Source organism: Hyposmocoma kahamanoa, unplaced genomic scaffold (genome assembly GCF_003589595.1).
Source record: "Hyposmocoma kahamanoa isolate Upper Pololo Valley unplaced genomic scaffold, ASM358959v1 95, whole genome shotgun sequence".
Lineage (NCBI taxonomy): Eukaryota > Metazoa > Arthropoda > Insecta > Lepidoptera > Cosmopterigidae > Hyposmocoma > Hyposmocoma kahamanoa.
In genome coordinates, this window is record NW_020654972.1 from 12,063,237 (window position 1) to 12,079,353 (window position 16,117).

Consider the following 16,117-nt stretch of genomic DNA (forward strand, 5'->3'; position numbering starts at 1 on the left):
ATACAAGTCTAACTCCAGAGAATGGTTGGATTGGCTGCAATTCATCTCCAATTATTTCTCTTGTTATACTGTCGCTTCAATCCACAATAAGAATAGGGACAACTCCCGTCCTTATGTAAACATTAATGTACAAGGTAAATGGCTGCTAGGATTACTGGATTCAGGCTGTGCAGTCTCAATACTAGGTAATAACTCACATCAGCATTTTACAGATAAAGGTTGGGTATTACAACAAAGTTCACCTTTAACATTTGAAGCTGCCGGTGGACAAATATTAAAAAGTATTGGTTTAATTCAGATACCAATAACCTTCCAAAATCAATTGCACATCATGAATATTTATGTTGTACCACAAATTAAAAATTCATTAATTTTGGGTATGGATTTCTGGAATATTTTCGGTTTATTTCCAAAAAATCTAAATAGTGTAATCATGCGTGCTGAATCAGATATCTCCCTCGTTGATCTCCCAATAGATACAAATAGTAAATTGTGTGACTATAGCCATCTATCTGAAGACCAGAGAACCACTGCTGATCTTATTATATCTCAATTTCATAACATTTCCTATGAAGAACGTGGCTTAGGTAGGACTACCCTAATCACACATTCCATTGACACTGGGAATGCTGCCCCCATTCGTCAACATTACTACCGAATGCCTTTAGAAAAACAACGGATCTTAGTTGAACAGCTTGATGAAATGTTGAAAGAGGATGTAGTGGAACCGTGTGAAAGCCCGTGGTCCTCACCTGTCCTTTTAACTCCAAAGAAAAATGGACAACTAAGATTTTGCTTAGACAGTCGTAAGCTAAACGCTGTCACTAAAAAAGACGCTTACAGCCTACCTTACATCTCCGAAATACTAGATAATCTTCGCGACGCAAAATACCTAACGAGTTTAGATTTGTCTAAAAGTTTTTGGCAAATATTGATTAAGGAGGAAGATAGACGTAAAACTGCATTCTACATACCGTCTCGTGGCACTTTTCAATTTAAATGTATGCCATTCGGACTTACTAACGCACCTGCGACACAACAGCGTTTAGTCGACAAATTGTTCTACGGACCAGAATTTGAATATAAGGTTTTTGTCTATATTGACGATATTATCATTGTTTCCCCTACTTTCGAACAACATATCTCGTTACTCGTACGCGTGTTGGATAAGCTAAAATCGGCCAATCTAACAATAAACTTTGAGAAAAGTCAGGTTTTTTAGAAAACAATTAAAGTATTTGGGCTACATAGTTGATTGTGACGGTCTCCATGCTGATCCTGAAAAGGTAGAGGCAATAGTTAATTACCCTACACCTAAAAATCGTAAACAAGTTCGTAGATTCTTAGGTACTGCTTCCTGGTATCGACGGTTTATACCAAATTTTAGTACTTTGGCTTCTCCTTTAAACCAATTAACGTCTCAAGGTAAGAATGCACCTCCTTTTGCATGGTGTGCTAAGGCTGATGCCGCATTTAAATCTCTCAAAGAGTGTCTTGTCTCTACTCCGATTTTATCTTGCCCTGACTATTCAAAATCTTTTGAAGTGCATACGGATGCTAGCGATGTAGGTATTGGTGCGGTATTAACTCAAACTCTTGATGGTATTGAGCATGTTATAGCCTATATGAGTAAATCGCTGTCTACACCGGAACATAATTATAGTGCTACTGAGCGTGAGGCTTTAGCGGTCTTAACGGCTGTAGAACGTTGGCGTTGCTACCTGGATAATGGAAAAAACATCGTTGTCTATACCGATGATTCAGCGCTGAAATGGTTTCTCAATCTAAATAATCCTACGGGTCGTTTAGCTCGTTGGGGTGTCAGACTTTCAGCATTCGACTGCGAAATTAGACATCGCCGCGGCTCTGATAACGTGGTTCCTGACAGTCTTTCACGTATACCGTTATCAGCAGTAAATATATCCACTCCTAACTCTGACATAGTGCAAGTAACTACAGATCCTTGGTATCTCAATATTTTTTACAACATAATAAATAATAAACTTTATCGCTTTAAGAAAAGTCTAAATCCCTTAACTAGAGAATTTGAATGGAAAGAAGTTATTCCCCGCGAACACCGTATCAAAATAATGGAGCAAAATCATTCTGATCCAACAGCAGGTCATTTTGGTGTGTTTAAAACGTACAAAATAATTTCTTTAAAGTACTTCTGGCCCGATATGCATCGTGACGTTGCTAACTTTGTTGCTGATTGTGAAGTATGTAAGTCATATAAACATCCAAACCACGCTACACTAGGAACGATGGGACGTCCTAAGGATTGTAGTCGACCATTTCAAATGATTAGCATGGATTTGGTTGGACCGTTACCACCTTCTAGGAAACAAAATACTTTTCTGTTTGTTGTCACTTGCTGCTTTTCGAAATATTGCTTATTATTCCCCATTAGACGTGCATCTGCGGAAATCCTCACACGCATTCTGGAGGAACAAGTTTTTCTAGTACACGGCATTCCCAGTACTATCCTGATGGATAATGGCAAGCAATTCATCAGTAACACTCTTAAACAACTTTTTATAAAATACAGAGTCCCTAATGTACAGTATACTCCTAAGTACACTCCACAGGTTAACACTGTAGAGCGATATAACAAAACTATTATGACGGCTGTTTCCTCTTTTATAGCAAATGAAGATCATCGATCTTGGGATTCCAACATTTCCAAAATTCAGTTCGCTATAAATTCATCTACAAATGAAGTCACTGGCTATACTCCGTCATTCTTAGCGTACGGTCGTGAATTGGTAAGTTGTGGTTCGCACTACATAGATGCTGATGGGATTAATGATTTTATATTTTCATCTAGGGATGAGTACGCAGAAAATCTCGGTGTGCTACGGAAGTTGTTTGCAGATATTCAATCACGCTTATTAAAATCTCATACTCGTAATAGCTGTAACTATAATCTGCGCAGAAAAATTGCTGATTTCAATGTAGGTGACTATGTTTGGAAGCGAACCTACTACCAAAGCGACAAAGACACTAAGTTTGCGAAAAAGCTAGCACCCAAGTTTGTAAAATGCCTGGTTGTTGCTAAAAAATCACCTTTAGTTTATGTTCTAGAGGATATGCAAGGTAAAAACATAGGTGACTGGCATATTAAGGATATAAAATTAACAAACTATAAAACCTAAACTACTTATAAATCTAAACACACATAGGAAAATCACTACTATCTCTATCTAACTTATCGTCTCTTATTAATTCATAACATTTTAAGTGACACTATATACATTGCGGATATTTTCTACAAGATATTTGGCAATATTTTTTTAATAAAGTGATTACAGTTGATGCTGCCTTCTGTAATTGCATATATACACTTAACGTAGACACTGTGGAAATCATCCTTTACCAGACGTTCCATACTAGATTAATGATGAATGATTACGTAGATGCTGCCTACGAATGTTGCATTAGTTTTAATTACAGTACTACCTACTGTGATAAATTGTTATATCTAAACCTGACCAACAGTGTATTATTTTTTAGAAAAAATATGAGACCTAATTTGATCACCCATCTTTAGTAGCTTGAGAGTATTTTGTGTTTTATATATCAATACTCAGTATGACAGGAAGCTTTATAACACAACTTTCAAAAGTGTTAACGGCTAAATATTTGAATGTAGAAAGGCATAAAAGGTACAATGAAAGCGGACTGAAAATATGATGGATGGATGAATGCATGTGTGACAAGGAGCTATTGAGTAGTTTTGCTGATAGAGGATTTTACTTAGTCAAAATCCTACCCTAAAAAGCGGGGTATGTAACGTTGTCGTTACACTACTTTATAGGATTAACAAATTAATAAATCTACCTATTTACATTTATAATCTATTTACAATAATTATCTATTTATACATACAACCTACTTACTAAATGCTTAATTTACAAAAACCTAATTTACATAAACGTGCAAGCTTAACAAAATAAATAAAATAATCTCCTTATAATAAACTAAAATTATCTAAGTAAACTAGATACAAATTGTTTGCTTCAATATTTTTGTCAGGCGTTTTTATTTATTATCTTCTAACCCGCCTCTTCAGTCCCTTCGAGACCATAGACGTTACAATACGTCCGAAACGACGAGGCAATTAAAATATGTTTTATACGTGAGTAACGCCTGAACTAAAAATTAAATAATATGTTAAAATCGTGACAGTTATTGCTCTCGTGAGCTTGGGTGTAATTTGTGGTTGTTTGTGTGTGTGTCCATGACACCCGCGACACAGGGTTTCCCTAGTGCGGGGCTATGTTGAATGTGTGCGTTATTATTATTAAAAAAATGTCATATATCAAAAAACCCTTATTGTCTTCGGGTATATTGACATTAGGAATTGGAATACTAATATCAGCCATTCGGAGAGATCTTATAACTATCGTAAGATGATTTCGTCAACACTCGTGGAGAATCTGCAGCTAGAGGCAAAATATTGTTAGGTATTGGTTGTGCATTATCACAATTTGGTTGTATGGGAAATGGCATTGGAGTTCTCTCATTGCTATGTAAAATCACTGCGTTATTATCGCTGTCAATTTGATCTGTAGTTGCTTGCAAGAGTGAACTACTTTTACAGTGATTACCAGGCGGCCAAAGTTTTTCTGATGACAGTTCGTCGTCGACAAGTGCCTCTAGCGCCTTCAAATTCAATTCACTTATTCGCACATATGCGTCTTGAAATAGTAGTTACACTTATTTACTTAAAATATGTAACGCATAACCATTATTTTAGCGCATTCACAACAAATAAATGACAAATAACAGGCGCGCGGTTGGCGCGGACGGCGTAAATAATCGATTGTCCTAGTTATGTCCGGCTCACTTTCGCGCGCTTCCAGTTCCGGCCTAAACGGACGAAAGTTGAAATACGCGAGTTCACAAGGGAGCAGCGGCGGACATTTGATACTTTAGGTGTTGCTAAAATGAAAACTAATAAAATTTTATGTTTTATTGTTTTCCCAATCGAAAGATAACACTATTAAATGCAGACTATGCTAATAAAAAAAAGGTGTATTTTTTAAGTTTCGATTGTATACGTAAGGACAGTCGTTTTATGAAAGCCATCAAGCACTCTTAGAGGTAGGTATACACAATCACGTAACTCTGCAGTGGATAGCGGCTCACATAGCAATGACGCAGCTGATGAACTAGCCAGAAAAGGATCGGAGGCGGACGCTGTACGACCAGAACCCATAGTGTCCCTCCCCTACCAATGGTCCAGAACAACTATACACAAAGGTACAAAATTTAACTTTTCTCATAATAACACATAGACTACCCTTACGGTTGTAGACAGATGAGGGAAGCACTCTCAATGCTCAATGCCAGTCCATCTCGAAAAGTAATTATACTCAAAAGGCACGAACTTTGCACTCTAACTGCTGCCCTAACGGGTCATGGTCCTTACAATAAACACCTTTTCAATTTAGGTATCACAGACAGTCCTTTGCGAGGAGGAGGGGGAAACGCCTGCGCACATCCTGCCACAGTGCTACGGCTTAGCCAACTACAGGGTGAAGTACCTTAGAGTGCCAAGCTTGCTCCCTGAAGTCTTCAGCAAACCAAGGAGGTTGCCGAGATTCTTGAAGGAGCTTAGGTGGCACGAATAGAACCCTGCACCTACCACATGCAAAACAGGCGCCTGATGTCGAGTTGCAGACACCGAGTACATTACAGTACAAAACAAAATGATTAGGACAATAATAATACTATGAAACATGTATTTCAATTATTTAAAAATATATATATATAGATTGAACCTACCTTTTTGACCCACAGGCTGGATTACAACATCAGTTTGCTCTGTCTTATTTGCTAATATTTCAATGCTGTTGCTGCTATCTTGTCCTTTATTTGTTTTGACTGCTTTCTTGCTCTGATTTGTTTTGTCCTGCAGTTGTGAGTGTGCTTGGCCCAGACCTTCATCTAAACTGGATCCAGAGTGTGTGTGGCCAAGTCCAGACTCTTCCCCACTGTCCTCATCTGTACTGCTGCTCTCCTCTGAATGATACTCCTCTCCAGAATCCGTTAATTCCTGTAAATTAAAAATTCTATTAATTAAAATGTTATTACTAAAACTAAAAAACTAACTAACTATTAAAAAAAATTGAAAAAACAAATATACGCGATTTAAATCCGGAAAAATAGTTTCATTTCCTATGTGTAACAATCGCGAAAACCTAAGAACTCGATAATTAAAATGTAATTTAAATTCAAAAAACAAAACAGATGTACTTAATTTGGCTCAACTTTAGTATACGTGACGTCGAGTTGAGCGTTCAAATAAATTTTTGAGATAGAACTAGTCAAACGGAACCCCTCCACAAATTTTCAGTTTTAGGACGCCAAAAGTTTTCGAGATAGTAATTTTTGCAAATCGTGAAAATTAAAGCAAAAAACGCATTTGACAACTGTCTAATGCAAAAATTATGTCAAAAAAGCAAGCTGACGCAATTTAATGTCTTGCGTTTCGACATTCCACTGTAATGATATCATGTGTTGTTTAAATTTTGAAAGTATATTATATATTTTATTGCTTTTTTTAAACACTATTACTTATTTAATAGCATTTACATTATATGTAAAATATTATTTCTTAAGAAGGTTACTTTGAAATAGTAATGATAATTCAATAACAATTTTGTCCTTTAACAATAAAACACAACGTCATTTATCGCGTTTGTTTTTTTCTTATTTCTCTTGGCTTTTCGCTGTAAGAGTTTTAGCCATTTACAGAGTGTTTTTACTGTGTATTTATATTGTTGTTCGTTGTGTAAAACGATTGTTAGGTTTTTTAAATTACAAACGCGGATCTCCCTCTGGGCAGAAACGAATTGGATCGATCTATGTTGAGTTAGGTTTTTTTTATATAAACGCGGAAGTCCCTCTGGGCGGAAACGAATTTAATTATTTAGGTTAAGTTAGGTTTTTTTATACAAACGCGGAAGTCCCTCTGGGCAGAAACGAATTGGATTATTTAGGTTTTTTTATATAACATAAGCGCGCATTTGACCTCCATCTCACCTGATGGAAAGTGACGATGAGGTCGACGATGGAGAATGCACATCTAAATAATGCCTATTCACTCTCATCTAGTAAAGACCCAAGTTATAGCGTTCAGGGAACAAGTCTGTAGGCAGGGAATTCCACTCCATAGCCGTTCGCCATATAAATGTGGAAGCGTAACGCTTCGTGCGAGTGTTTGGAATATCCACAACATAGGGGTAGAACCCAAGCCTACGCCTAGTCCCCCGGTGATGGGAAGGAGAAGGCAGAATTAAATCGTGTAATTCCATCGCACACTCTCCGTGATATATCCTGTAAAATACCGACAAGCTGGCAACTTTACGGAGGTGTTCAAGGCTCTGCAGCTTCACATCCACTAATTCCGAGTCACCTATAAGCCTCTTGGAACGGTTGTCAATTGAATGCAAAGTGGCCAGTTGATATGTAGCAGAGGCATCCCAAAGGTGGCAGCAGTACTCCATGCATAATCGGACTTGTGCTTGGTACAGCCGAAGCAACTGTCCTGGTGTAAAGTAACGCCTCAACCTGGAAAGGATCCCAAGCATCTTTGCTGCATTTTTGGCCATGGATTCATCTGCCGAATATATCTGTATCTGCCGAAGTTCAAATTGGACGACAGGTCCATTCCAAGTAGGGGACACCCAAACGGGGGTTTGGGTGTCCCCTACTTGGAACCGGAGATGGCCACCTGGTCCTCTCTTCCGGTCGCGAACCGGCAAGGTGGAGCATTCCGGGATTTTTCGTTGGGTGACGGGGCAGCCTTTCACGGGTGGCTTTCTCACTACTTGGGCACCCAACTTTCCACAGTCGGCCAGTGGTGCACAGTGCTTCGGATCCCGCTAGCCTCCAGAACCGAGTGCTCAGTGTGGCAATACAAGCAGGTACAACTGTTCAGACTTGATCTCCTAATGGCAATTCCTGAACATGAGTCGGATCACGGCAAAAACCATTTGGCGACTCGACTGTGTTGGGAGGGTGGTGACTAGCCACGGCCGAAGCCTACCACCAGTAGTTATTTTAGGCTACGTTAGGTATTTTTCATACAAAACGCAGAAGTCCCTCTGGGCAGCAATGAATTGGATCGATTTAAGTTGTTAGGTTTTTTTATACAAATGCGGAAGTCCCTCTGGGCAGAAACGAATTAGATTATTTAGGTTAACTTAGGTTTTTTTATACAAACACGGACGTACCTCTGGGCAGAAATGAATTGGTTTAGACAAAGTTAGGTTTTTTTATACAAATGCGAAATCATATATCAAAATTAAGTGTTGAATTTATCTTCGAGATTTGTGCAGCGGACATTACGAAATTAAACACGCTTTTAATTGTTATCTACTGGCCTGAAAAAATAGAGAGTTCGACATATTCTACAACTGCTTAGAAAAGCTCTTGCAAAAACTCGTATTGTCGGAAAGTCGAAAAAATATTATTATCGGAGGTGATCTTAATATTAATGCCCTAGACCAAACTAAACTCACTCGTACAATACTTGACCTTATGAAAAGCCACAATTTTAAACAGCAGATAAATGAACCTACACGCGTAACAAGTACCTCAAAAACTTGCCTTGATTTAATTTTTACCAACTTTAATGTCAAATCTACTAAAATTTCCGTAGATGAATACGGCTTGTCTGATCATAAAGGCGTGTTGGTCTCGTTACCTTCACCCAACTCTGAACAAAGACCATGGTACACTGAAAGGAGATCATTTAATGCGCAAAATTTAAGTGCGTTCCAAACTAAACTACAACAAATTGACTGGAGTACCTAATATTACTTTAAAAGATAGAAATGTTAACGAAAATTATAATATTTTTTTAAACACACTTATTGAATTACTAGACAAAATTATACCGTTGAAAAAAACAAAAACACTATACTCTACAAAGAAAACATGGCTAACTACAGGTTTAAAAAGGTCTTGTAAACATAAACGTCAATTAAAGGTGTTAACTGACCAAACAAACAACATAACACTGAAAAATTATTACAAAAAATATGAGAAACTATTAAAACGCTTAGTAAACAAATCCAAAAAAATACAATACATAAAAAGAATTGAAAAATCAAACAATGTGGTTAGGACTATGTGGCGAGTTATAAAAGAAAACACTAATAAACTCCCAAAATACACATATAAAAATATATCTCTAAAATCTAATGATAAGCAGATAGAAGAACCTGAAACAGTGGCGAATATATTCAATGACTATTTTTCTTCAGTGGGAATAGGAAACAGCCGAGCGGCTGGCGAGCCGGTAACTGACCGCCAAATTAACTCTTTCTACTTATCTCCTGTTAGCGAACGTGAAGTGCATAAGATCATCCGTAATATTAAAAATAAAAAGACCTTTGGACACGATGAGCTCCCACCAAATCTCATACGAAGGTGTGCCAATGAGCTGGCTGCCCCCCTTACATATCTAATAAACCAATCATTCAACGAAGGCACCGTACCTCACTCATTAAAAATATCTAAAATCAAGCCCATCCATAAAAAAGGTGCTACAGATAGTCCTGCTCAGTATCGACCCATTGCCCTATTACCTACTTTTGCAAAGATATTTGAAACAGCGGTCTCAAACAAGCTGTACTCCTTTTGCGAAAAATTTAATATATTTAGCGAAAATCAAAACGGTTTCCGGTAAACAAATTTACATCTTTAGCTCTATATAAATACATAAATGAAATACTTAATATAATCAATAATAAAAACTTTGCAATTAGTACCTATTCTACTCGATATGAGTAAGGCGTACGATAGAGTGTCTCATAAGATATTACTTGCAAAACTATATGGTATAGGTCTTAGGGGTTTGGCACACAAATGGTTTCAATCGTACCTCTCCGACCGTGAACAATATGACCAAATAGATTTCCATGATCCCCAAACAAGATGGAACCAAAACATAAAATCGGACAAAGTTCATATGACAGGATCAATTCCACAGGGCAGTGTGCTCGGATGTTTGCTGTTCATTATTTATATAAATGATTTACCTAAAATTATTAACGAACACTGCGTCCTTTTTGCAGACGATATATCAATTGTTTTCCCGGTAACAGATGAACATACATTAAACTCTATTCGTAGCGCTATCCTAAATAAAGTAAATAACTGGCTAAATAATCACAATCTAGAATTAAATATAGATAAAACTAAAATTATGCAATATCATCCCCAGCAAAAGCGTGGTCTTAGTATTGATTTCATTTATAATAATATACCCTTGGGATGTGTAGGCACATACACACTGCTTGGCTTAGATATCGACTCTAACATTAAGTGGAAAGCGCATATCCAAAAAATATGCTCCAAGTTGGCTAGTTTTACATACCCCCTCTTGCCCTCTTGGAACTAAAAAAGGTCACAGATCTTAAAACCGCAATGAGCGCATACTACGCTGTCGCTGATTCCCGACTCCGATATGGAGTGACATTATGGGGAAACAGTTCGAGTTCAAATGAACTTTTTGTGTGCCAAAAGAAATGTGTAAGAATATTGGCCAACATTAGGTCGACAGACAGTTGCAGGCTATATTTCAAAAAACTTAATATTCTCACCTTGCCATCAATTTATATCTTAGAGATGAGCAAATTTATAAGAAAACATAATCACCTTTTCCCAAACGAGCAGCCACTGACCGATACGCGACCTTTGCGACCTAGACACAAAATACCTGTTCCACTTTCAAAATTGCAAATGCATAGCTCCGGCCCATTTATAATGTGTTTAAAAATAAACAACAAAGTCCCAACGATTATCAGGAATGAGATTAACATTGATAAGTTCACGAAAGGTGTGTGTTAGTTGTTCCACCTCCACGCGTGCGAAGTTCTTGAGCAATCTGTTATGACATGTTGTCACAGAATGCCCAAGGATGTAGCCGGTACACCCTGGGGCCAACATTGACAACTCTCGGCTTCAGTCTGAGTCTTATCAGTGAGGGCGCGAAGCGATCAACACGGCCCGGCCATGCATTTATGAGGGTAGATCATGGCAAGTGGTGGGCGGTCTTAACCTACACCCTCCTGCGTTCATGCCTACGCAGTTGAGCGCCGTACGCAGGGATGAAGGAATCCTGGAGGGTTGAGCCCGAGCGGGGTGGAGACCCCGGCAAGCAATACGCCCTCTTTGGCCCTGATTTCCTGCTAAACGGTAGCCCTGTGACTAGCCAACACAGGGAAACGGCAATGTGTCCCGTCAGAGGGCCACAGGCGAGGTGTGGGGGGGACGGACTCGGCCATGCTGACGGGGTGAGTATGTGCGGAACACCTGGCTGACTTTGATCGGGTCAGCCAGCCGCACATTTCGAGCCCCCGATGTCGCGCAGTGAGCTCCCAACCTCTGCACCTATACTCTCCTGATAATCCTGATGTCCCGAATGGGACATCCCCAAAGGTGCAGGCTCCGTGGTGGGTGGGAAATCAGGAGAGTGAACTCAAGAACAATGAATTATGGATTCTACCGATCAATCAAATCTAATCAATCACTCAAAACCGGTGGTACTGGAGGGGAAACCCAAAAGTGCCCCATCAAGCACAAAATCAAACACAGAACAGCGCCCTACGGTGAGTGGTAGGCCAAAGGGGAAACCCCAAGGCCAACCGCGTACCGATGCCGGTGCTGGTCCAACACCAGCGGTAGTGGCCCGAGCCTCGTGCTCTGTGGTCCCCGCTCAGACACCTGGCTCTGCATCGCAGAACCCAACGCACACAGCCCTTGAGGCAGGGTGGACTCTGGTGAGTCGCAAGCCCAAAACCACGGCACCCATCCGCACGGAAGGGGAAAGTGGCCAGAGCAAGCGACCACCTCCAGCTCTCAGTGGGAGCAGGGGACGCCCTGCCCGAAAGAACAAACGGGGTCGACTCCGAGAGCGCGAGCGACTTCAAAACGCGAGCAACACCCAGCAGAAGGGGGGAGAGGCGAGGCCCCCAGTGGCTGGCGGGGATGGTTCTGGGACCGCACCAAAGCGGCTCCCTAGACCGGACTCGCAACCCCCTGGAACCGAGGACGAGGACGTGGAGCTGCTGTCTGGTGATGGCGGTATCCCCCTCGCTCAATAAACTGCAAGTCGTCCAGAGCAACCTCCACCACAGCCAGGCCGCAACGGTTCAGCTCCGGAAATGGTTGGAGCTCGAAGCGATGCTGGACCTGCGACCCCTCCCACTGTTCATCAGACAGGAAGCGGCGTCAACAGTCACGGCGTCAATATCAGGATATCAACACCACTTGGTGACCACAACACAGTATTCCAGACTGAATGCATGGTCATCAAGCTGGCGGCAGAAGCAATCATAGCGAGAAGAGTTAAGAACCACTCCATTCGAATACTCTCCGATAGTATGTCAGTGCTACAAGCACTGAATAGCTATGACATAGACTCAGGGCTCATTTATGAATGCCATCAAGCACTAATGGAAGTATGTATACAAAACCACGTAACCCTACAGTGGATTAAAGGACACAGCGGCTCACGTGGCAATGATGCGGCAGATGAACTAGCCAGAAAAGGGTCGGAGATGGACGATGTAGGACCAGAACCCATAGTATCCCTCCCCTACCAATGGTTCAGAACAACTATACACAAAGGTACAAAATTGTCACATAATAATGCATGGACGACCCTTACGGTCTGTAGACAGGCGAGGGAAGCACTCCCAATGCTCAATACCAGTCTATCTCGCATATTTATTAAACTCAAAAGGCAAGAGCTTCGCACTCTAACTGCCGCCCTAACGGGTCATGGTCCATACAATAAACACCTTTTCAATTTAGGTATCACAGACAGCCCTCTATGCAGAGCGTGCATGGAGGGGGAGGAAACGGCTGCGCACATCCTACTACAGTGCTCCGGCGTGGCCAACTACAGGGCAAAGTACCTTGGAGTGCCAAGGTCGCTCCCCGAAGTCTTCAGCAAACCGAGGAGGCTGCTGAGATTCCATTCCACCACACGCAAAATAGGCGCCTTGACGTCGAGTTACGGACACCAGCCCATTGCACCAAGTACCAAGTTCACAAAAAGTTTAAGGAAATACTTAATACAAAAATCCTTCTACATACTACAAGAGTTTTTTGAGAGTAGAGATTGAGTTGTTAATCATGATTTAAATAATAAAAAATTAAAATAAAATAAAATAAATAAATTTAATCTAGTATTTTACAGTTTCGATTGCATTTTTTGGAAGCTTATCCTATATTTAAGATTTTATTTAATTGTCATTGTTATTAAATTGAATGTTGTTTAAATTTTGGAATCTATTTAATTATTGTAATTTATTTTTCTCTTTTTTATTGACAATTAATCTTACCATTGACATATTTAAATTTTATTAATTATTCCACTTGACCGTATTTGACTGTATTTGTAAGAATTTTATTTGTAAAGATATGTAAATTGTTAAATTGAAAGTGGATATTATGTAATGATATTATGTAGTATTATGTAAATAATGTGAATATTGCAGTGCCCTGCAGGGTTACATGGCAGATCACAACAAATTGTATACCTACTACTACTACCTACCCATGTAATGCAATGATTAAATGAATATGAATATGAATATGAAGTCTCTCTGGGCAGAAACAAGTTGGATTATTTAGGATAAGGTAGGTTTTTTTTATACAAATGCGGAAGACCCTCTGGGCAGAAACGAATTGGATTACTCAGGTTAAGTTAGAATTTTTTATACAAACATGGAAGTCCCTCTGAGCAAAAACAATTTGGATTATTTAGGTTAAGTTAGGGTTATTTATACAAACGCGGAAGTCGCCTCTGTCGCCTCCTCCCCTCCCCCACCCTCCCTCAACCCATACTCTGACGGCACGTTTACTAAAATCCTTTCCATAAAACGAATAATAAATAACTTACTGAAGATTGGTCACAAATTCCTTCCACATCAACTCCTAATGTGGAATCGGCATCATCCTGAAACAATACCCCCTGCCAGAGAACACTCGTGAGTCATGTTGGCAAGTTAAAGGAATCGGTTATGGAATTGGGATGCCTTACTAAGTACATAGAACAACAATACGATATACCTCAATCTCACTGTCGGTGCTTGTGTCGCCGCGGGTCTCGCTTTCAGAGTCGTTATCGCTGTCGCTGCCGTCGCGCAGCTCACCGGCAAATAGCTTCTCATCCCAGCTATCCTCTGCGCCCTACTCTAACACGTACATTTATTTTTTTACAATTTTTATAAATGCCATGCCAGTGTCGGTCGTTATTGTATTGTACATCGTTCATACCTCAAGGTCATCCTCGTTTGATGATTTTTTTATACTACTCAGTTTACTATCCTTATTATCTAATTTTCTTTTCGATAGGCCTTTTCGAAATGGAGGCATTTTTAATATATTACTAACGTTAAAACACAGCACTACATTACTGTACCACAAAACACGTGTTCAACTTCAACGTCAACTTTTGTATCTATGGCTCGTTTTATTGTTAATCAAGTTATAATAATGCAATGATAATGTCAGACAGACAGGAGACGGTCAACAAACGTAACGTCAAACTCGTCAGTGACTTTTTTTTTATTAATAATTTTGACTTGGATACAAGTCATTTGAGCCATGTCTTCATTTAATTATGTTTCTGTGAATATGGCCGCCACAAAGAGGACAGGCAATTTTAGGCCGCGTGCGTGGATTGACTCGGAATTCCTTAGAACGGGCCGATACGGGTATTTTAGTTCGAGATTCATATAATTTCGCGTTTTAATCTTCGATTAAGGCATAATAGTACTATCCTATTCCACTTTAAACTAGATTTTACAAAATAATTAAAAGTCAAAATAAAAACGACACTTTTCCCTCCAAAAGACCCAGAAAGAATTCCTCGTCAAAGTGACAGGAAGGCTTGCCAGGCCTAGAGATGAGATTAACTGCTAATCGCATAGCACGCTAAATGCTAAATTTTTATAGCGCGCTTTTTAAAGTGCTAAAATTATAATTTTTAGCAGGTCAAGGTCGTGTGATAATGTAACGAATGGAAAGAAACGTGAAATAGTTGACGTGCGCTAACTAGTTAAGTATACCATCTATGGTCTATCTATAGAATAGTTTACAGTTTTTTATGAGTGTCGAGAGGTAGAAACGCGTTCACACATTCGTGCGATAGGCGATGCGATGCACGACACGCATGTGTAAACGGTCACTTCGCTATTCGCGTCGTGCATCGCATCGCCACTCGTGCGATCGCGTCGTGAGCGGTATATGTGGATTCACAATACAGAAATGAGGCACAATACAATTGCGGCAATTTAACGCATTGCGGTGGTAATAGCGAAGTGCGATTTGATGGCGAATGCACAATAGTTGTTGAGAGACCTCGTATTTTTGACGTTTGTGAGTTTTGTTGGTGTTTATAGGTTAGTAACACTAGTTTACTAACCTTTACAAAGGTTTACTTTATAGGTTAATAATAATAAGGAAGACGTTAGGTATAAACATGCTTCATCGTTTGCCGATTCCATTTATTCTTCCATTTTGTACCTATGTTCGATTCCCTATTTTAATTCGACAAACCAGCTAACTATACACTATATTATGTCTACTACTTAAATTTAAAACACCTATTTGGTTTTTCTTAGTGGATACAATTGCTACTTTTTTATGTTTAAATTCTTTTTACCGATTACCTTCTATAGCATGGGGCGATCTGTTATTGGCCTTTCAAACAAATATAATTTATTTTGCTAAATATTATTTAAGAAACGCCGTTGATTGTCTGAAATAAATAAAATAAATAAACTGAAGTTTATGAGGAATTTAGACAGATAACTATCTTAAAATCATAAAAATACTAATTTTTACAATACAAAACACTCACCGTCAATTTATTTTTACTACTAAGCAGCTAAAATGCGGAATCCACTAAATCCACTTATGAAACTTAAAACTCCATCCCCTAAAAACATTTCAAATTATAACGAAAACGTATCCTTGCATAAAAACGACAGTGACAGTTCGTCGTTGCTCTTATTGGCGCTTTTTGCGATAAAAAGCTTACCTGAAACAAGCTTTTAAATTGCATCACGCGTTAAAAGCATCGCAG

The 16,117-nt window shown here is 39.3% G+C and overlaps 1 protein-coding gene across 1 annotated transcript; it reads right to left on the reverse strand.

Annotated features, from left to right (window-relative positions):
- Window positions 1-1,665: 1,665 nt before the first annotated feature.
- LOC113238368 (clumping factor A-like) lies at window positions 1,666-14,484 on the reverse strand. The gene is made up of 5 exons (XM_026475208.1): window positions 14,305-14,484; window positions 14,098-14,217; window positions 13,928-13,999; window positions 5,791-6,061; window positions 1,666-1,721 (listed from the first exon to the last, which is right to left on the reverse strand). Exons 1-5 carry the CDS (start codon window positions 14,401-14,403, stop codon window positions 1,666-1,668), a joined length of 618 nt encoding a protein of 205 aa, XP_026330993.1. The 5' UTR covers window positions 14,404-14,484.
- Window positions 14,485-16,117: the final 1,633 nt, after the last annotated feature.

Excerpts from the sequence above, each read along its gene's own strand:
- LOC113238368 (XM_026475208.1), bottom strand. The coding sequence starts at position 14,403 with ATGCCTCCATTTCGAAAAGGCCTATCGAAAAGAAAATTAGATAATAAG. Across the intron at positions 6,062-13,927 it reads GAATTTGTGACCAATCTTCA|GAATTAACGGATTCTGGAGA; the intron begins GTAAGTTATTTA and ends TTTAATTTACAG. Across the intron at positions 1,722-5,790 it reads CCAGCCTGTGGGTCAAAAAG|GTAGCAACGCCAACGTTCTA; the intron begins GTAGGTTCAATC and ends TCCATTATCCAG.